At 46.5% G+C, this 19,392-nt stretch overlaps 1 protein-coding gene across 1 annotated transcript in view; it reads left to right on the plus strand.

Moving 5' to 3' along the window:
- Positions 1-73: 73 nt before the first annotated feature.
- ASB5 (ankyrin repeat and SOCS box containing 5) overlaps positions 74-19,392 on the plus strand; it is a 69,672-nt gene continuing 50,353 nt past the window's right edge. The window contains 3 exon segments of the mRNA XM_030563103.1: positions 74-204; positions 206-305; positions 308-361. Of these exon segments, the coding sequence (XP_030418963.1) occupies positions 106-204; positions 206-305; positions 308-361 (253 nt within the window). The 5' untranslated portion in view covers positions 74-105.

The raw sequence follows: 19,392 nt of genomic DNA on the forward strand, positions 1-19,392 counted from the left end.
GTATAAATATCCTCATATTTGAGCAGCAAGCATCATGACCAGCTGATATTTTCTTTCCTCGGGACCAGCTGTTCCTGGCACTGAGGAGTGCCTAACTGGAGCCATATGACCTTATCAACACATTTGAGAATTGTACCGAACACTGACAAACACTCTGGTGCAATAATGTCTGTTATAGAGGAAAATCGCCCTTTTGCCCAGCAAACTATCCAATGTCTACTTTACTATACTTTCACTTTTTTGTTTTAAACTTTTTGTGAAAATCAGCCTTGCCATTCTCAGTCACTTCTACATTGTAAAGGGGAACGTAAGGAGGCAGCAAGGATAGCTGATGAATTTTATGGAATTCCTCAAGGGCCAGGTATGTGTGTACTTATTACTGTATCTTAGTTATTGCCATTGGTTTATTTCTTGTTGTAGTTAATTATTTAACTGCTCTTGTGATTTTAAAAATATTCCATTAAGCCAAGTTTGTGTTGTGATTTTTTTTTCCAATATAAGATAGCTCGTATTATAACAGTGGTAGTTTGTTTATATTGGACCATATTCTTCCATCTTTACTTTAAGTAGAATTTTTCTCCATGAAAAGCTCTACACCTTATGAGTATGGGAGTGGAATCTGTTCTACTATGATCAGAAAATCTAATCATTAGCTCTCTTTATATCTTTGATATAGTTTATAACACAAAAATGTATAAGGAGGAAAGCTCCAGAGAAACATATCTATTAGAAAACATGGTTTATAAGTTGTAGAATAATATGAGATACTGTATAGAACTGAATTATTATAGACAGCATTGCTAATGACGCCTATAGTTAAAGATTGCCTAACACTTTCCATTATAAGACCCTACTTTCAGTTGCATACATGCTCCTAAACTTCAACTATTGAGCTTAAATTTTCTATGCCAGTTGTCTGACTCAGGAAGAGTTTTTTAGAACATTTCAACAAAATCAGTTCATACATTTCTCTGAACAAAAATAAGGAAAAATACGTTGCTTTGCCCATGTTAAAATATTACAACCATTTCTTGAGAAGCTCTAGAATTTCATGCTTTAGAATAGGGACTTGAAATTTGGCAGGAAGGTCACCTAGGTGTTAGAGATGGGCTTTTTGGCATCCTCATAGAAATCCATCCATATTTGGTCAAGTTGTAAGCCTCTGAAAATTACAGTGTGCATGTCCTCAAGCAGACATTTGTTAGTTTGGCAGCATTATTCTTCAAAGAGTCCATCTGTACTAAGCATGTTCTATCTCCACATTGTTTCTATGTGCCAACCAGACTGTATATGCAGCATCCCTACAGAGTGTATGAGCATGCTCCTGCTCAGCTCAGGACTTCTGGGATGAAGTTTCCCTCCAATGCTCCTACATCTATCTGGGGTCACTCCTAGCACCCACGTGGCATGGAGGAAAAGGAAGTACTGTACCCTGAATTGAATCCAGTGGGATGAGGAGCTTGTGAGGGAGACTGAAACAGGAGCTGGTGAAAGAGGAGGACTGGAAAAGGCTGGAGTGCATAGGGGTAGAAGGAATCAGGCTTGGAGGAACAGAGTAAGAATATTTAACCATTATAGCACACTCCTCTACAGAATCTGGAATTGAACCCAAGAGTCCTGAATCTTATTGTTCCTTTGCTATAAGCAAACATCTGTGAAATGCACTGGCAAAATACGGGTTTCATCTTCCTATATCGCTGGTCCATAGAGGATAAGGATTTACTACTGCTGAAAGTGACTGTTAGCTCAAGTGGCAAAGAGGTCTGTCCTGATCTAAAGGTCCCAGTTCTGCAGGTGACCCAGGTAGAGCGGAGGGTGTGTCAGTACGGTTCTACGTGATGGAACTTCTATTTTTCAGTTTATTTTTTTATATATCACTAGTGATGGACCAAAAAAAAAAGAAAAGCCCTGAAGGAATATGTATATTAAGGTTAGGATGATGTCCTTAATTCACATTGTTGCACTGAGCAGTTATTTTATATAACATTGATTTTTATTAAGAACAATAGGTCATCCTTAATTTTTTTCTTAGCTCTTGTCTGCAACACAACTTAGCTGTGATTTTGGGTTGATTAAAAAAATAATAATTTCCAGGAGGTTGGTGGGGGGAGAATGTGAATTCTGTAATTTAAAGTTCAGTGATGTTAAATTTAGTGAAAGTGGATTTGTTTTAATGAAAAGAGATAGAAGGTGAGGGGCTGTGGTAAAGAGGGCAGGTCTCTTGTTAAAAAAATGGAAGGTAGTCTCTGAGTTAAAAATAATAAATGTGTAATGTATGTTGCTTTGGGACTTCTGGGCTTATAGACTCATAGACTTTAAGGTCAGAAGGGACCAATGTGATCATCTAGTCTGACCTTCTGCACAAAGCAGGCCACAGAACCCTACCCATCCACTTCTATAACAAACCCCTAACCTATGTCTGAGTTATTGAAGTCCTCAAATTGTGGTTTGAAGACCTCAAGCTGCAGAGAATCCACCACCAAGTGACCCATGCCCCACGCTGCAGGGGAAGGCGAAAAACCTCGGCTTCATCTGGGTGCTCAGCATCAGAATTTCAAAAAAATAAATATGCATGTATAACTACAATAGTCACAGACAGAACAAATTTCTATTTCTTGAAGTCAATGTAAATAAGAAATTAAAAATACTTTTTTCTTTTCTGAGTCATCCATTTTAAATGACAAAGTTCATGTCTCAAATAAGATTTAAGAGCCTAGTTCTTTTCCCAGTGAAATCAATGGTAAAACTCCCATTTCAAAAAGTGGCTTCAATGAGAGAAAGAATCTATTACAAAGTTCCCATTAACTGGATTATTCTTTAACTTTGGCCCTGCTCTTGAAAACACTCACATGCTTACTTTATACTCATAGTTGTCCCACTGAACTCAATGGGACTGCTCAGGTATGTAGCACTAACTAGTTAAGTGTTTGCAGGGCCACACTTTTATACGTTTAGATGATTACGCCTAGTTTTCCTCTTCCTCGTGGTGAAGTGTACCTAAGGTTGGTTATTTCTCATGGCAAAAATGTGTAAAGTCATGATATTAGTTACAAAAGAAAATGACAAGTCATAAGTACACAAAGTTTTATCCCATTTTAAAATCTCATATTCCACCAAATTGACATAATTGAGCCACTTTTGTATAATAATCATGGAAAAAGTACTGCTCATTAGTGGACTGCCATGACTTTATATGAAAAATACTAATTTATGACTTTTTTTCAAGAAAGACATAGGGGTCATTAATATGCGACCTCAGTTACTTTGTGTGTAGATATTGTTGCTCCTTTGGCCTTAGCAGTTGCCAGTATTTGGGACCTTGCAGGATTATTTCTAAGAGGAAAAATGATGATAGAAGTCAGGTATATTCTTGGTGCAATCCTGTTTATTTACAAAAATATATATATAAAGTCCTGTTTTCCCAAACACAGTACAAGCAAACAGCAGCAACAGCAGTCAGCCTCTCCAGTCAATTTTGTGCCTGAGGAGTTCTGTCTCTCTGCATCTTCTCAGGGCCATACCTAGGCCTGATCTACTCTAGAAAGTTAGGTAGAAGGAAGCTGCCTTATGTTGACCTATTAATATTGTGATGCAGTAGGGACTGTCTGTGTGGGGAGTGGGAGAGCAGGGGAGGACTTTAGGGGATGGACGATGCCAGGGCCTGTAACCTGAGCTAGGTAAGGGAGGGGAAAGGTCAACACCTTTGCCTGGGAAGGGGAACAAAGGAAGGGAGTGGCAGGAGGGAAGCAGTTGAGTTTGGGCTTGGGGCTGTGTGGGCGGAATTCAGGGTATCCTAGCTAGGATCCAAGCATCCTGAAAGCCCAGAAGGACTCGGTGGAGGGGTCCTGACTGTGCCTGCAAGCTCTGCTGTAACCGGTGGTTCCTGTTGTCCAATAAACCTTCTGTTTTACTGGCTGGCTAAGTGTCACTGTGGGTCCCAGGAAGAGGGCGTGCAGGGCCCGGACCCCCCCACACTCCGTGACAACTGGTGGCAGCAGCGGGATATACTGCACCCGTGGACGGCGCTTCCTGCAGTAAGTGACTGGGGAGCAGTAAAACGAAGGGGTGACTAACCCCTGGGAGTGTGTGCCCAGTGAGAAGGACTTTGCAGGTAACAGGGTCCCCCGGGGGATTGCAGCGAGCGGGTCCCCAGGGGCGAAGGAGTCGGCAGCTCGGACCCTGGCAGAGATGGTGGTGACCTCACGAAGGGCTGGTGCACTAGGGGTCCCCCTGGAAACGTGGGGAGCGGCGAGCACCCCGGCCTGTGAGTGGCCAGCAGGAAGATGTATGCCAAGCGGCGCAAGTGCGACCTGCTGGAGCTGTGCAAGCAGAGGGGGTTGCGCCGGGGAGACGCACCAAGGACCAGCTGATTGCCAGCTGGAGCAGGGAAGACCGCATGAATGAACGGAGCCCTGTCTCTGAGGGAAGCAGCCGAGCAGATGCAGCGCAGGCACCAGTGTCTGTCCCCGCTGGTAGTGGTCAGCCGGCGGACGAGGGCTTCCTGAGACCCCCCCCCTTCCTAGGCGTAGGGGAAGGGCGGGGAGGAGCCCAGTGTATACCGAGGGCACCGTGACACCCCCGGCCAGCAGGGGAGCCTCACGGCGAAGCTCACCCCCCAGCAGGGGATCCTCCTGGCAACGCTCGGCATCCGTGGAGCGGAGGCGGCTGGAATATGAAAGGGAGCTGAGACGGGAAGAGCTCGAGTTAAAGAGGCGAGAGCTGGAGGATAGGCGAAACAGTGTGAACATGAGGAGAACCAGCGTGAACATGAGGAGAACTAGCGCCAGCGTGAGTGGGAGGAGAAGGAGAAACAGCGTAAACATGAGCTGGACCTGGCCCGGCTGAGGAGCAGTGAGGCTCCGGCTGCGGTGAGTGAGGGGGGACCCAAGCCTACAAAGAGCTTTGATAAGCACTTGCTGCCCTGGCGTAAGGAGGGGGAGGACATAGATACCTTCCTGACAGCCTTTGAGAATGCCTGCGAGCTGCACAGGGTTGACCCTGCAGACAGGATCGCAGTTCTCACCACCTTACTGGACTCCACAGCCGTGGAGGTGTACAGCCAACTGAAAGGGGCGGAGGCAGGGGACTACGAACTGTTCAAACAGGCCCTGCTCCGCGAGTTTGGGCTGACTCCTGAGATGTACCGGAAAAAGTTCCGGAGCCAGCGTAAAACCCGTGAGGTCACATACCTACAACTGGTCAACCGGGCGCAGGAGTATGCCCGCAAGTGGACAGCTGGGGCCCAAACTAAAGAGGACCTGCTTGACCTATTCATACTGGAGCACCTGTACGAGCAGTGCCCGTCCGACCTGAGGCTGTGATTGATGGACCAGAAGCCGGAGAACCCGCAGCATGCAGGCCAGCTGGCCGACCAATTTGTGGACAGTCAGGCAGAGGATGGCAGGGAGGAGTCTCGAAGGAGCAGGCCTGCCTCAACGCAGAGAGAGAGTCATCATGGGACCTCCCAAAGGGGGCCTATGGAGAACCCCCCCAAAAGGGGAACATCCAGCGGCAGGTCCCTCCGACCCACTCAAGGGGACCCACGAGATATGGGCTGCTATCGCTGTGGCCAACGAGGTCACATACGGGCCCAGTGCCCCAAGCTCAGGGACAGACCAAGCAGACCCAACCCGCAGAGGGTGGACTGGGTAAAAACCCAATCGGAGGAGGGGCTACATTCCCAGGAAAGGGGGGTTGGCAACATTCCACCTGTGGATGCTCCAGGTTCCGGGTTTTTGGTTTACCGGGTGGGCGCGGGGCTGCCCCTCCGGAAAGAGTGCATTGTTTCCCTGGAAGTGGATGGGAGGAAGGTCACTGGGTACTGGGACACGGGCGCAGAGGTGACGCTGGCCCGGCCCGAGATGGTGGCCTCAGATCGGATGGTGCCCGACACCTACCTGACCCTGATGGGCGTGGGCGGGACCCCATTCAAGGTACCCGTGGCAAGGGTACACCTGAAATGGGGGGCCAAGGTGGGCCCCAAGGATGTGGGGGTACACCAATATTTTCCCACTGACGTGTTAATGGGAGTGGACCTTGAGGACTGGCCTAGTAACACCCAGAGTGCCCTGGTCGTGACTCGTAGTCAGAGTCGGCAAATGGCACTGCTCCCCGACAACGGGGAAGGTACTCGACCTGAGGTGCAGGACCCTAACTCAGGGAGCAGGGAACGCCCAGGGGCACGGTGCAGAGAGGCTGCGGCCTCAGACCCAGCCAGCAAGAGAGAGCCGGTCCCCATTCCTGTCCCAGCTGCTGAGTTCCAGGCCGAGTTGCAGAAAGATCCCTCCTTGCGGAAGCACAGGGACCGGGCTGACCTTAGTGCGGTACAGACCATGAGGAGAGGTTGCAAGGAGAGGTTCCTGTGGGAGAAGGGGTTCCTGTACCGAGAATGGGTTCCCCCAGGGGAAGTAGAGTCATGGGGGATCAGGAGGCAGCTGGTGGTTCCCCAGAAGTTCTGTCACAAGCTGTTGTACCTGGCCCATGACATCCCTCTCGCAGGGCACCAGGGAATCCGGCGCACCAGGAAGAGGCTGCTACAGAACTTTTACTGGCCTGGGGTCTTTACCCATGTCCGACAGTACTGCCAATCCTGTGACCCCTGCCAGAGGGTGGGGAAGGCCCGGGACAAGGGGAAAGCGGCTTTGAGGCCTTTACCCATCATAGAAGAACCTTTCCAGAAGGTGGCCATGGACATAGTGGGACCCCTCAGCAAGACGACCCGGTCAGGGAAGAAATACATCCTGGTGGTGGTGGATTTTGCCACTCGCTACCCCGAGGCGGTGGCCTTGTCCTCTATCGAAGCAGACACAGTGGCAGATGCGCTGCTGACAATTTTCAGCCGGGTGGGGTTCCCCAAGGAAGTCTTAACGGACCAGGGGTCCAACTTCATGTCGGCCCTGCTCCGGTCCTTATGGCAGAAATGTGGGGTCCAGCACACCTGGGCCTCAGCGTATCACCCCCAGTCCAACGGGCTGGTAGAAAGGTTCAACGGGACGCTGAAGAGGATGCTAAAAACATTTATGAACCAGCATCTGCAAGATTGGGACAAGTACTTACCTCACCTGCTGTTTGCGTACAGGGAGGTACCCCAGGAATCTATCGGGTTTTCACCTTTCGAACTGTTGTATGGAAGGCGGGTGAGGGGCCCCTAGACCTGATGAGGGACGAATGGGAGGGGAAGGCCACTCCCGAGGGAGAGTCAGTGGTGGAGTATGTCCTGACCTTCCGGGAAAGACTGGCCGAGCTCATGGGCCTGGCCAGGGAGAATCTGGCCCGAGCCCAGAGGAGGCAGAAGGTCTGGTATGACCGCACAGCACGAGCCCGTGCCTTCGCCACCGGGGATCAGGTGATGGTTCTTATCCCCGTGAGGAGAAACAAACTCCAGGCCGCCTGGGAAGGGCCCTTCAAGGTTATCAAGCAACTGAATGAGGTAAACTATGTGGTGGAGCTGTCAAACCGGGTACATCACCGTCTGGTGTACCATGTGAACATGATGAAACCATACTATGACAGGGGGAATGTGGTGTTGGCCGTGTGTGGACATTGGGAGGGGCAGGGAGATGACCCCTTAGTGGATCTATTCCCTGGGACAAAAGCTGGTTCCCCCCTGGAGGCGATTCCCCTCTCTGAGCAACTGACCCCGGGCCAGCACGCTGAGATCAGAGGGGTGCTGCATCTGTACCGACAGCTGTTTTCCAACCAGCCTGGATGCACTAATTTGACTGTCCACCGGGTGGAGACCGGGTCACATGCCCCTATAAGATGCTCCCCTTTTCGGGTCACTGGTAAAACTGCCCAGGATCTTGAAAGAGAGGTCAGGGACATGCTGGCTTTGGGGGTGATCCAGCCGTCTTCCAGCCCTTGGGCCTCGCCAGTGGTGCTAGTCCCCAAGAAGGATGGGTCAATCCGGTTCTGTGTGGACTATCGAAAGCTCAATGCCATCACCGTATCTGATGCCTACCCTATGCCCAGGCCTGACGAGCTCCTAGACAAGCTGGGAGGTGCTCGGTACCTCACCACTATGGATCTTACCAAAGGCTACTGGCAAGTGCCGCCGGACGCAGATGCCAGGCTGAAATCGGCCTTTATCACCCCTCTGGGGCTCTATGAGTTTCTGACCCTGCCCTTCAGCCTCAAGGGAGCGCCGGCCACCTTCCAGCGCCTGGTGGATCAGCTACTGAGGGGGATGGAGAATTTTGCCGTGGCTTATATTGACGACATCTGCGTCTTCAGCCAGACCTGGGAGGACCACATGTCCCAGCTTAAACAAGTCCTAGACCGACTCCGAAAGGCTGGGTTAACAGTAAAGGCTGAGAAGTGCAAGGTGGGGATGGCTGAAGTATCTTACCTGGGCCATCGGGTGGGGAGCGGCTGCCTGAAGCCGGAACCAGCCAAGGTGGAGGTGATCAGAGACTGGCCTGCTCCCCAAACCAAAAAGCAGGTCCAGGCCTTTATTGGGATGGCGGGGTACTATCGAAGGTTCGTGCCCCACTTTAGTGCCATAGCCGGCCCCATCACTGAACTGTGCAAAAAGGGGAAGCCAGACAAGGTGATCTGGACTGAGCAGTGCCAGGAGGCTTTCCAGGCGCTGAAGGAGGCTCTGGTTAGTGGCCCAGTTCTGGCAAACCCAGATTTTGACAAACCCTTTATGGTGTTCACTGATGCCTCAGACACGGGACTGGGGGCAGTGTTAATGCAGGAGGATGAAAAGGGGGAGAGACACCCCATCGTGTACCTGAGTAAGAAGCTGCTACCCCGGGAACAAAGCTATGCGGCCATCGAGAAGGAATGCCTGGCCATGGTGTGGGCCCTTAAGAAACTAGAGCCATATCTCTTTGGGCAACACTTCACAGTGTACACCGACCACTCTCCCCTGACCTGGCTGCACCAGATGAAAGGAGCCAACGCCAAGCTCCTGAGGTGGAGCCTGCTCCTGCAGGACTATGACATGGACGTGGTCCATGTGAAGGGAAGTGCCAACCTGACAGCGGATGCGTTGTCCCGGAGAGGGGGCCCTGAACTTCCCCAGGTCACTGGGCAGAGTGACCCCGCTCAGTTCAGTCTCGAAGGGGGGAGAGATGTGATGCAGTAGGGACTGTCTGTGTGGGGAGTGGGAGAGCAGGGGAGGACTTTAGGGGATGGACGATGCCAGGGCCTGTAACCTGAGCTAGGTAAGGGAGGGGAAAGGTCAACACCTTTGCCCGGGAAGGGGAACAAAGGAAGGGAGTGGCAGGAGGGAAGCAGTTTGAGTTTGGGCTTGGGGCTGTGTGGGCGGAATTCAGGGTATCCTAGTTAGGATCCAAGCACCCTGAAAGCCCAGAAGGACTCGGTGGAGGGGTCCTGACTGTGCCTGCAAGCTCTGCTGTAACCGGTGTTCCTGTTGTCCAATAAACCTTCTGTTTTACTGGCTGGCTAAGTGTCACTGTGGGTCCCAGGAAGAGGGGTGCAGGGCCGGACCCCCCCACACTCCGTGACAAATATATGTGTCTACACTACCGGGCCCTTTACACCAACCTAAGTAGCCTCTAATGTTGACTTCAGTAATCCACCTCTGCAAGAGGCGTAGCGCTTAATTCGATTTTCATGGGTTGACTGCGAGGTAGTGCAGACACAGCGTTGTGTAATTCAATGTAAATGGCCTCCAGGTGGTGTCCCACAATGCTCATCTGTGACTGCTCTGGAGATCATTCTCAACTCTGCTGCACTGCAGCCAAGTACACAGGAAATAGCCCCTCCCCTGCTAAAACTCTGGGAATTTTTGATTTCCCATTTCCTGTTTGATCAGCATTGGGAGCATGCCAGCTTGAGCACAGCTGATCATAGAGACTACATGCCCCAAACGTGCTCCAGCCTGGTCTGAACAGGAGTGGTGGATCTCCTCGCTGGGGAGAAGAGTCTGTGAGGCAGAGCGCCGATCCAGCAGAAGAAATGCTGACATCTATGCAAAGATTGCTTGTGGAATGGGGGAGAAGGGCTACATGAAGGACACACATCAGTGCCATGTGAAAATAAAAGAAAGTCACCAAGCGGACCAGAAGGCAAGGGAAGCACGTGCTTGCCTTCTGTGCCTCCCTTGCCTTCTGGTGCTGAACCTCACTGTCAATAACCTGGTCCCAGATTTGGACCTTAGCGTCCAAAATATGGGGCTTAGCATGAAAACCTCTAAGCTTAGTTACCAGCTTGGACCTGGTAAAGCTGCCACCACCCAAAAAATTAGAGTGTTTTGGGGCACTCTGGTCCCCCCAAACCTTCCCTGGGGACCCCAAGACCCAAATCCCTTGGGTCTCACAACAAAGGGAAATAAACCTTTTCCCTTCCCCCCTCCAGGTGTCCCTGGAGAGATACACAGAAGCAAACTCCGTGAATCTAAACAGAGGGACTCCACCCTCCCCGTTCCCAGCCTTGGAAAACAGAAGTACCGATAGTTAATCTCTCTTCCCCCCTCACCCAGAGGGAATGCAAAGTCAGGCTAGTAAATCTCACACACACAGATTTCCTCCTGACTTCTTCCTCCCACCAATTCCCTGGTGAGTACAGACTCAATTCCCTGGAATTCCCCACTAAAGAAAAACTCCAACAGGTCTTAAAAAGAAAGCTTTATATAAAAAGAAAGAAAAATACATAAAAATGGTCTCTCTGTATTAAGGTGACACATACAGGGTCATTTGCTTAAAAGAATATTGAATAAACAGCCTTATTCAAAAAGAATTCAATTCAAAGCACTCCAGCAACTATACCTACGTAAATACAAAAGAAAATATAGAAATCACTATCTGATCTTTGTACTCACAACTTGGAAACAGAAGATTAGAAAGCAGGAAATAGAAATCACTCCTCATAGCCGAGAGAGCATACAGGCAGACAGAAGACCCAAGAACAAAGGACTCCCACACAAAGTTCCCTCCATCCAGATTTGAAAAAGTCCTGTTTCCTGATTGGTCCTCTGGTCAGGTGGTTCAGATTACTTCTTTCCAGGTGAAAGAGACGTTAACCCTTAGCTATCTGTTTATGACACCACACATGCTGGTTCTACAATAAGCTACATGCAATTCTCTACCAGCACCCCCACAAGCAAAGTGGACATCTCACAGGTGTGTGAGTCTAGGGACAACAAGGAAGATGATATGGTGGATGAGGAAGAAGAGGAGGAGGAAAATGGGAGACAGGTGAGTGGTGGATCCATTCTCCCTGAGAGCCAGGAAATATTTTTAACCCTGGAGCCCTGTGGGTCGCAGGACATGACACCAAAAGCGAGGTGCTGTGGTTCTTTGCTTACACGAGGCCACTCCAGATATGGAGAGGGTGGCCCCTGGAAAAGATTGTTTATGTGGACTGGGATAGCCCGGGAATCCTCCATGCAGGTACTTTGTAATCCTTTGCAGAAGGTTTCTGGGCAGGGCAGTCTTATTTCTTCCACCATGGTAGGACACTTTCCCACGCAACTCCTGAATTAAGTCTGGTGGCATCCTTGCGGTACACAGCAATGCGTCATCAGGTCTGGATCTATACCCAGACGTTTCAGCATCTCCTTCCTTTCCGCCTCTGTTACCCTCAGGAGACTGATATCACATAGAGTCACCTAGGGGAAATGGGGCACTCATTAAAAGTGCTCTTTCAAGGAAAAAAGGACATGTAGACCCACCCCACCCCTCCACATTCTAGATCACCAAACCACGCGGCTGCTAATATGCCTTTACTGTGCTCGGCATGGGTTGGCAAGTAGTTTAAAGTGGCTGATAGGGAACTGGCAACCCACATGAGAGATTTGCAACTTGAGAGGGAAAACATTCCCCCATTCCCGTTCATAAACAGCTTCCCGTGATGCTATGGGAAAGGGCCATAGTTTGACTAGCTACCTCTGCTCCTGACATGAGCCTGCCATAGACTTCATTAAAAGTGCACTCACGCATGACCGGGGTGGGGGCTATTTGCCATGGCTGGAACAGCAAAATGTCACAGTGAATGGTTATGGATTCCGATTATGTTCTGGCTTACACCTAGTGTAATAAAGGTTGGGTTTTTGGTTTTTTGTTTTATGAAAACGGCCTTGCTATGGAAACATTTTATTCATGTACAATGACACCTTTATTTTTTCCCATGACTGACAGCTGGAAATGTGTCCTTTGGCATGTTATCAACACCTGAAAGCAGACTTTCGTTGATTAGGAGGAGAAAGAATGTGGGAGGACATGTTCACCGAGATAATGAACGCCTCTGGGACAGCTGACACAGAGCTGAGAGCATGGAGGATTTCACTGTCTGAGAAGTTAGAAATGGACATGGAGAGAAGGAAAGCTTCCAGTGAGCAAGAGCAAGCAGTGCAGGATGAGATGCTTCAGATTATGAGAGACCAAGCAGACATGTTGAGGCATCTGGTTGAACTGCAGGAACAGAAGCAGGAGGTTAGAGTCCCTTTGCAGACCCTGGTGGACAGCAAGCCAGCATCAGCTGGCGCAGAATCACCCTTACCCCAGCGTTCCCTGAGGCATGGGCAAAAAGTCCATTTTCCCTTTCACTTAACTCTGGGGGAGGATACCAGGAACAGAAGGCGCCCATTCACAGACCTTTGATGGTCTGGAATGCAGTGTTATGTTACACAGATGAAAATGTTCATTCCTTTCCAGCTTTACAACCCCTTTTCCCCAAGATTACCTTTTTTTCTGTTCTTCCTCTTTACTTATGTTTGTTAAATAAAGCAAAGGGATCCGAGAAATAAATGTTCTTTATTGAGTAGAAGCAGTGGGCTTAAGCAGGGGGTTGGCTTTATGGGGACAGTGATGCAAGCCACTTCAAGGTTTGGGAAAGCACAGTGCAGACAAGCAGCTCACATTGCTGTGACTTGTTATTTCAAAGCCTCATGGATACGCAGAGCCCCTTGCTGTGCTCTTCTTATTGCCCTGGTGTCTGGCTGCTCAAAAATGGTTGCCATGTGATCTGTCTCACCCCTGTGGAAAATTTCCCCCCTTTTTTTCCACAGATATTATGGAGCACACAGCAGGCAGCTATAACCATGAGGATGTTCTCTTCACTAAGGTGCAACCTTGTCAGTAAACTTCTCCAGCACCCCTTTAATTGACCAAAGGCACATTCAACCACCATGCTGCACTTGCTGAGCCTATAGTTGAACCGTTCCTTACTGCTGTCCACACATGAGTTCATGAGCAATGGGAGCAAGGGGTAGACTGGGTCCCCCAGGATAACTATCAGTATCTCAACATCGTCAATGTTCATTTTGTGGTCTGGAAAGACAGTCCAAGATTGCAGTTTTTTGAACAGTCCCAAGTCCCTAAAGATGCGTGCATCATGAACCTTTTATGACCATCCTACGCTGATGTCGGTGAAACACCCCTTGTGATCCACCAGCACTTGCAACACCATTGAAAAGTATCCCTTTTGGTTTATGTACTCTTTGTCAAGGTGGTCTGGTGCCAAGATGGAGACGTGTGTGCCATCTATCGCCCCACCACAATTAGGGATCCCCACTGCGACAAAACCATCCACTATGTCCTGCACATTTCCCACACTCACTACCCTTCGTAGCAGTAGTCGATTAATGGCCCCGCACAGTTGAAGCACAGCAGATCCCATGGTTGATTGACCTACTCCAAATTGATTCCCCACTGACTGGTAACTGTCTGGCATTGCAAGCATCCAAATAGCAATTGCCACTCACTTCTCCATTGTCAGAGCAGTTTTCATTTTTGTGTTGGTGAACTGCAGGGCAGGGGAAAGCTCTGCACAAAGTTCCTGGAAGGTGGCCTTCCACATTCAAAAATTCTGCACCCACTGCTTGTCTTCCCATACCTGCAAAATGATGCAGTCCCACCAGTCAGTGCTTGTTTCACGGGACCAGAAATGGCGCTCAACAGAATGCAGTTGCTCTGTGACAGCCACCAGCAACTGTGAATTGTTTTTTTAAATGGCTTGCAGCATGGCTGCTTGCAGGACATCACGTTCCGCAAGGTGGACCCTACCTCGGCTCTGAAAATACTGCAGGAGAAGGTGCGAGGAATTTGAGATGCTCACAGAAAGAGTACACACCTGAGCAGGCTCCATGCTTCTGAGGCTATGGCGTACGTGCAGCGGTTTTAAGGCACAAAAACCACTGGCTTGTTTGCCATTGATATGAGGGCAGGGAGCACAGTGCATCATGGGATGCCTATGCAATGTTCCCATTCTACCCTGCGACAATATTTTGGTCCCATGATGCATTGCACAAACTTCCCAAAACACACAGTGGCAAGTTGCATTTTGGGATAGCTACCCACGATGAACTGCTTTGTGCATTGATGCAGGCACTGCTAGTAAGGACACACTCCATCAAGACAATGAGCATGGTGTGGCCACGCGCAATCGACTTAATTAATTCGAAGGCTCCAGGTTGAATTAGATAAAGTCAACTTAAATTTTTAGTGTAGATAAACCCTCAGAACTGCTTCTCTCCCGCTCTCCTGACTTTTCTGTTTTTTCTGGTTCTGACACACACTAATCCTGCATTTGCAACCAGGGAATCCCTCAACCATCAGAGGTTAGCTTCCTGTCAGACTTTGTTTCCCGCTATCTCACTATATATAGAGGCATAATTGCGCCTTCCTTTTAATTTGCTAATATTGTTCTTGAAATTATCCCAGAAGGTACATTCTTTACTTTTCTGTACTCAAAAACATTTTAATAGTTTGTGTTTTCTTATGATTCCTTCATTGGTTATATAAAATGTTGACAAAGTATTTTTTCAATTTAATTGTTAAATATACCACAGCTAGTTAGCAAATAAAAATTATAAGGCTTTGCATCATGATCATTTAGCCTATATTTTAAAGATGTAACCAGAAAAACAAAACAATTATGGCAGCATGTAAATGAACTGAAGTTTGCTGAATGCTGACTAGCCTGGTCATCTACCAAAAAAAAAAAAAAAAAAAAGTATTAAACCCCAATCCAGAGTGATGGTATGTGGGAACACTGTTGCATTCTTGTAGCTCCCTGTTGACTTCACTGAAGTACATGAGATCTGTAGATGTTCAGTACCTATGAAAATTTAGCTAACAGTTATTTCTATTATTGTAGTGCCTAAAGTGCAGTGCTAGGAACTATCCATATATAAAGTAACGGCATGTCCGTCCTTTAAGAGCTCATAAGCTAAGAATAAAGCAAGAAATGACAATTAGGGAAAGAGAAATAAAATATGCGATTGATGTAGAGCTGAGCATAATTTTTGGATGAAAGTAGTTAAGGACATAGAGGTCAACGGTAATTGGGACGAATTGCAACACGGATTTACTAAAGGTAGATCGTGTCAAACCAATCTGATCTCCTTCTTTGAGAAGATGACGGATTACTTAGATAAAGGAAATGCGGTAGATATAATTTACCTAGATTTCAGTAAGGCGTTCGACACGGTTCCGCACGGGGAACTGTTAGTCAAATTGGAAAAGATGGGAATGAATATGAAAGTTGTAAGTTGGATAAGGAACTGGTTAAAGGGGAGACTCCAGAGGGTCGTATTGAAAGGTGAATTGTCAGGCTGGAAGGAGGTCACTAGTGGAGTCCCTCAAGGATCGTTTTGGGACCGATCTTATTTAACCTTTTATTACTGACCTTGGCACAAAGAGCGGGAATGTGCTAATAAAGTTTGCGGATGACACGAAGCTGGGGGGTATTGCTAACACGGAGGAGGACAGGGATACTATTCAGGAAGATCTGAACCACCTTGTAAACTGGAGTAATAGAAATAGGATGAAATACAATAGTGAAAAGTGCAAGTTTATGCATTTAGGAATTAATAATAAGAATTTTGGATATACGTTGGGGGCGCATCAGTTGGAAGCGACGGAGGAGGAGAAGGACCTTGGGGTACTGGTTGATAGCAGGATGACTATGAGTCGCCAATGTGATACGGCTGTTAAAAAAGCAAATGCGATTTTGGGATGCATCAGGCGGGGTATTTCCTGCAAGGATAAGGAGGTGTTAGTACCGTTATACAAGGCGTTGGTGAGACCCCATCTGGAATACTGTGTGCAGTTCTGGTGTCCCATGTTCAAGAAGGATGAATTCAAACTGGAACAGGTTCAGAGACGGGCTACAAGGATGATCCGAGGAATGGAAAAACTGCCTTATGAAAGGAGACTCAAAGAGCTTGGCTTGTTTAGCCTGGCCAAAAGAAGGCTGCGGGGGGATATGCTTGCTCTATATAAATATATCAGGGGGGTTAACGTTAGGGAGGGAGAGGAATTATTTAAGTTTAGTACTAATGTAGGCACGAGGACGAATGGGTATAAACTGGATATTAGGAAGTTTAGACTTGAAATTAGACGAAGGTTTCTTAAAATTAGACTTCATTAGGGGAGTGAAGTTCTGGAACAGCCTTCCGAGGGAAGCAGTGGGGGCAAAAGACTTTCCTGGCTTTAAGACAAAGCTTGATAAGTATATGGAGGGGATGTTATGATAGGATTGTTAATTTGGGCGATTGATCTTGGATTACCACCAGATAGGTCTGTTCAATGGTCTGCGGGGAGATGTTGGATGGCATGGGAACTGAGTTACTGCAGAGAATTCCTTCTTGGGTGCTGGCTGGTGACTCTTGCCCACATGCTCAGGGTTTAGCTGATCGCCATATTTGGGGTCGGGAAGGAATTTTCCTCCAGGGCGGATTGGCAGGGGCCCTGGAGGTTTTTTGCCTTCCCCTGCAGCGTGGGGCACGGGTCGCTTGCTGGTGGTTTCTCTGCAGCTTGAGGTCTTCAAACCAATTTTGAAGATTTCAATAACTCGATCCTGGGATAGGGGGTGTTATAAAATTGGATGGGTGGGGTTCTGTGGCCTGCCTTGTGCAGGAGGTCAGACTAGATGATCAGATTGGTCCCTTCTGACCTATGAGTCTATGAGTCTATGAGCTTGCAAAAAATGCAAACTCGGGTTGACAAAATATTTGCAAATAGTTGAATTTGGCAAATAGTTTCAACTGAAAAATCAAAAGAAATTCTAAAATTTTGAAATGTAGCTAGATTTAATGATTTTTAAAAGGATAAAAAACACCATGTTTCATTTTAGGTTAAACAAAATGTTTCATTTTATTTGTGTTTTTCATTTTGCCAAGAAAAAACAAACAAACAAATCCATTCTGGGTCAACCCAAAACATTTTCCCTTAACAGTTAGAAGCGGCACAGCTATCTGTTAAGGGAAAACTGAAGTTATATTTTTAGTATTTCCTTAGACTACTAAAGAAGACATCACTTAATTAGAATATATAAGCAATATTAATAGCGTTAAATGTTTGAAACTCATCAGTGAATATAAATTCAGCAGCTGTGATCTATGTGGTGGGGCAGGGAGAGGCTTCTATTTTTATAATGTTTGCATCAGGAAGTAGGCTCATAATTACAGCTGATTGAACTTGGAATTTCTGTTTCATGGGAAATTTCAAAGTATCAAAATTTGTTTTCATCCCAGATCAGAACAAACTATAATATTTTCAAAGTTAGTTATAAAATGGAAATTCGAAAAATGCTAGGTTAGGAAAACTTAATTTCAAAAACATTTTGAAAATTATCTTATTTTTTATATTTCACATTATTTTGTGACATGCCAGTAGTAGTGCATATTATGACCTGACATCATTTCATAATGTCATGATATAACATGTACTACTTCTGATGACATGGAATAATGTAAAGATAATAAGACTAAAAACAAGTTAAAATATATTTAAAAATGAAATTTTTTTTGAAACAAGATTTTGAAAATTTTCTGAAATGAAGTTTTCCTAAGTTAAAGAAGTTATTTTTGTCTCATCAGAAATTTTTTCCAAAATTGATGAGTTTTGTGAAAAAATTGTATTGAATCAAAACAGCATTTTCTGAGCAAAAACCACTTTGATGAAAAATCTCCTATCATCTGTACTCATGACACATACTGGGGCAGAAAGGTAAGGGCGGCAGTTGCAGATACAAGTTATAGTAGGAGATTTCCACAGCCATTTTTAGGTTCATCCTATATTTTTTCTAGCTGTGGATTCTTTTGGTTTCTCTTTTGGAGTTCTTTGCGGGTTACTTTTTACATTAAACTAGGTGCCCCGAAAATGTTAATGTGCTGCAGAATTTTGGATTGAAAATGTATGACTACCTTGTGAAAGTGGATTAATTGAAGGGTGCCATTCACATGTAATCTCCAAGAGATTTGTGGTCCAAGCACTCACCAGTACCTCTCTGCATAACAGAAAACTAACAATGAAAATTTAAAAGTTGACATCCCGCTGAGATAAATGGAGTTTTTTATCCATACTTTTCAGAGCGATTGCAGCACGCTCTGCATAATCAGGTAGACAAGGCTGAATCAGTTTACACTCAGTTCACGTTTTTAAGTTTTTCTTTGTAAACCTAAGTGCCAAGGAAGTTAGATCACGCCTGAGACTGCTCTGATTTAAACTAGGAGCCCCACTGCTCCTCTCAGGATCATAAGAATGCAAAAGTAGTTTTAAGACATGTTAGCAGCTTTCCTTCCCCCATAGGTCATAAATCAGAAATAATGTTGTGGTTCATTTTTGGAGATCCATTGTCTGGAAAGGTTGACTGCTTTTAAACCATAGTGAATGATTGAACAGAGTAATGTTTTCCTACTACCCTATTCTAACAATTCACAAATGATAACGTCATTTAGCAACAGTTGGTAGGGGAGAAAAACAAGCACAAGGCATCATCTCAACTCACATTCAACACAGATCATAATTCTATTAATAAAAGCCATATAACACCTTTACTAGCTTCCTAGATACAATAGAGATTCATTTGGTAATGAAAGGAATGTTCTATGGAATACCTATTCATCACACTGCTCGGTGTAAGGCTCCAACAGTTGGCATTTTGTTTTTCATAGATTATAGTCAGTAGTGTCAAAGTATTTAATGTAATTTAGGAATCAGTGATTTGCTGAACAACGTGGCTCCCTTTTACAAATCTGACACCAAATTGAATAAAACATCGAAATAGGGAGATTTTTTAATGGAATTCATCACCCTCTCTGGACACTGCTAAATCACTCCTGCCAGACAAGACTGGCACTCAAAAATACTTCTTAAGAGAGCAATCTGTTTCTGGCGTGAAGCAGATTGCACCAAGTATCAAGCATTTAACAAAAGAAAAATCTCCCAGGGAAGACACTCCAGACCACACTAAAAGGGCTTCCCACACCACAATCCATTTCAAAGTGTACAAGTTCAACACTCTGCTATATTAGGAACAAAGTACAAATCTTTCTATGGATTTAGGCCTTATCTACGCTACACTACTGAGTTGACCTATATTAGGTCGCCTTACAGCTACTGCAGTAATTACTGCAGTTTTTCATGTTCACACTGCCTTCCTACTGTCAGTAGTGCATGTAGGGTTGCCACATGTCCG

This window comes from Gopherus evgoodei, chromosome 5, assembly GCF_007399415.2.
Source record: "Gopherus evgoodei ecotype Sinaloan lineage chromosome 5, rGopEvg1_v1.p, whole genome shotgun sequence".
Lineage (NCBI taxonomy): Eukaryota > Metazoa > Chordata > Testudines > Testudinidae > Gopherus > Gopherus evgoodei.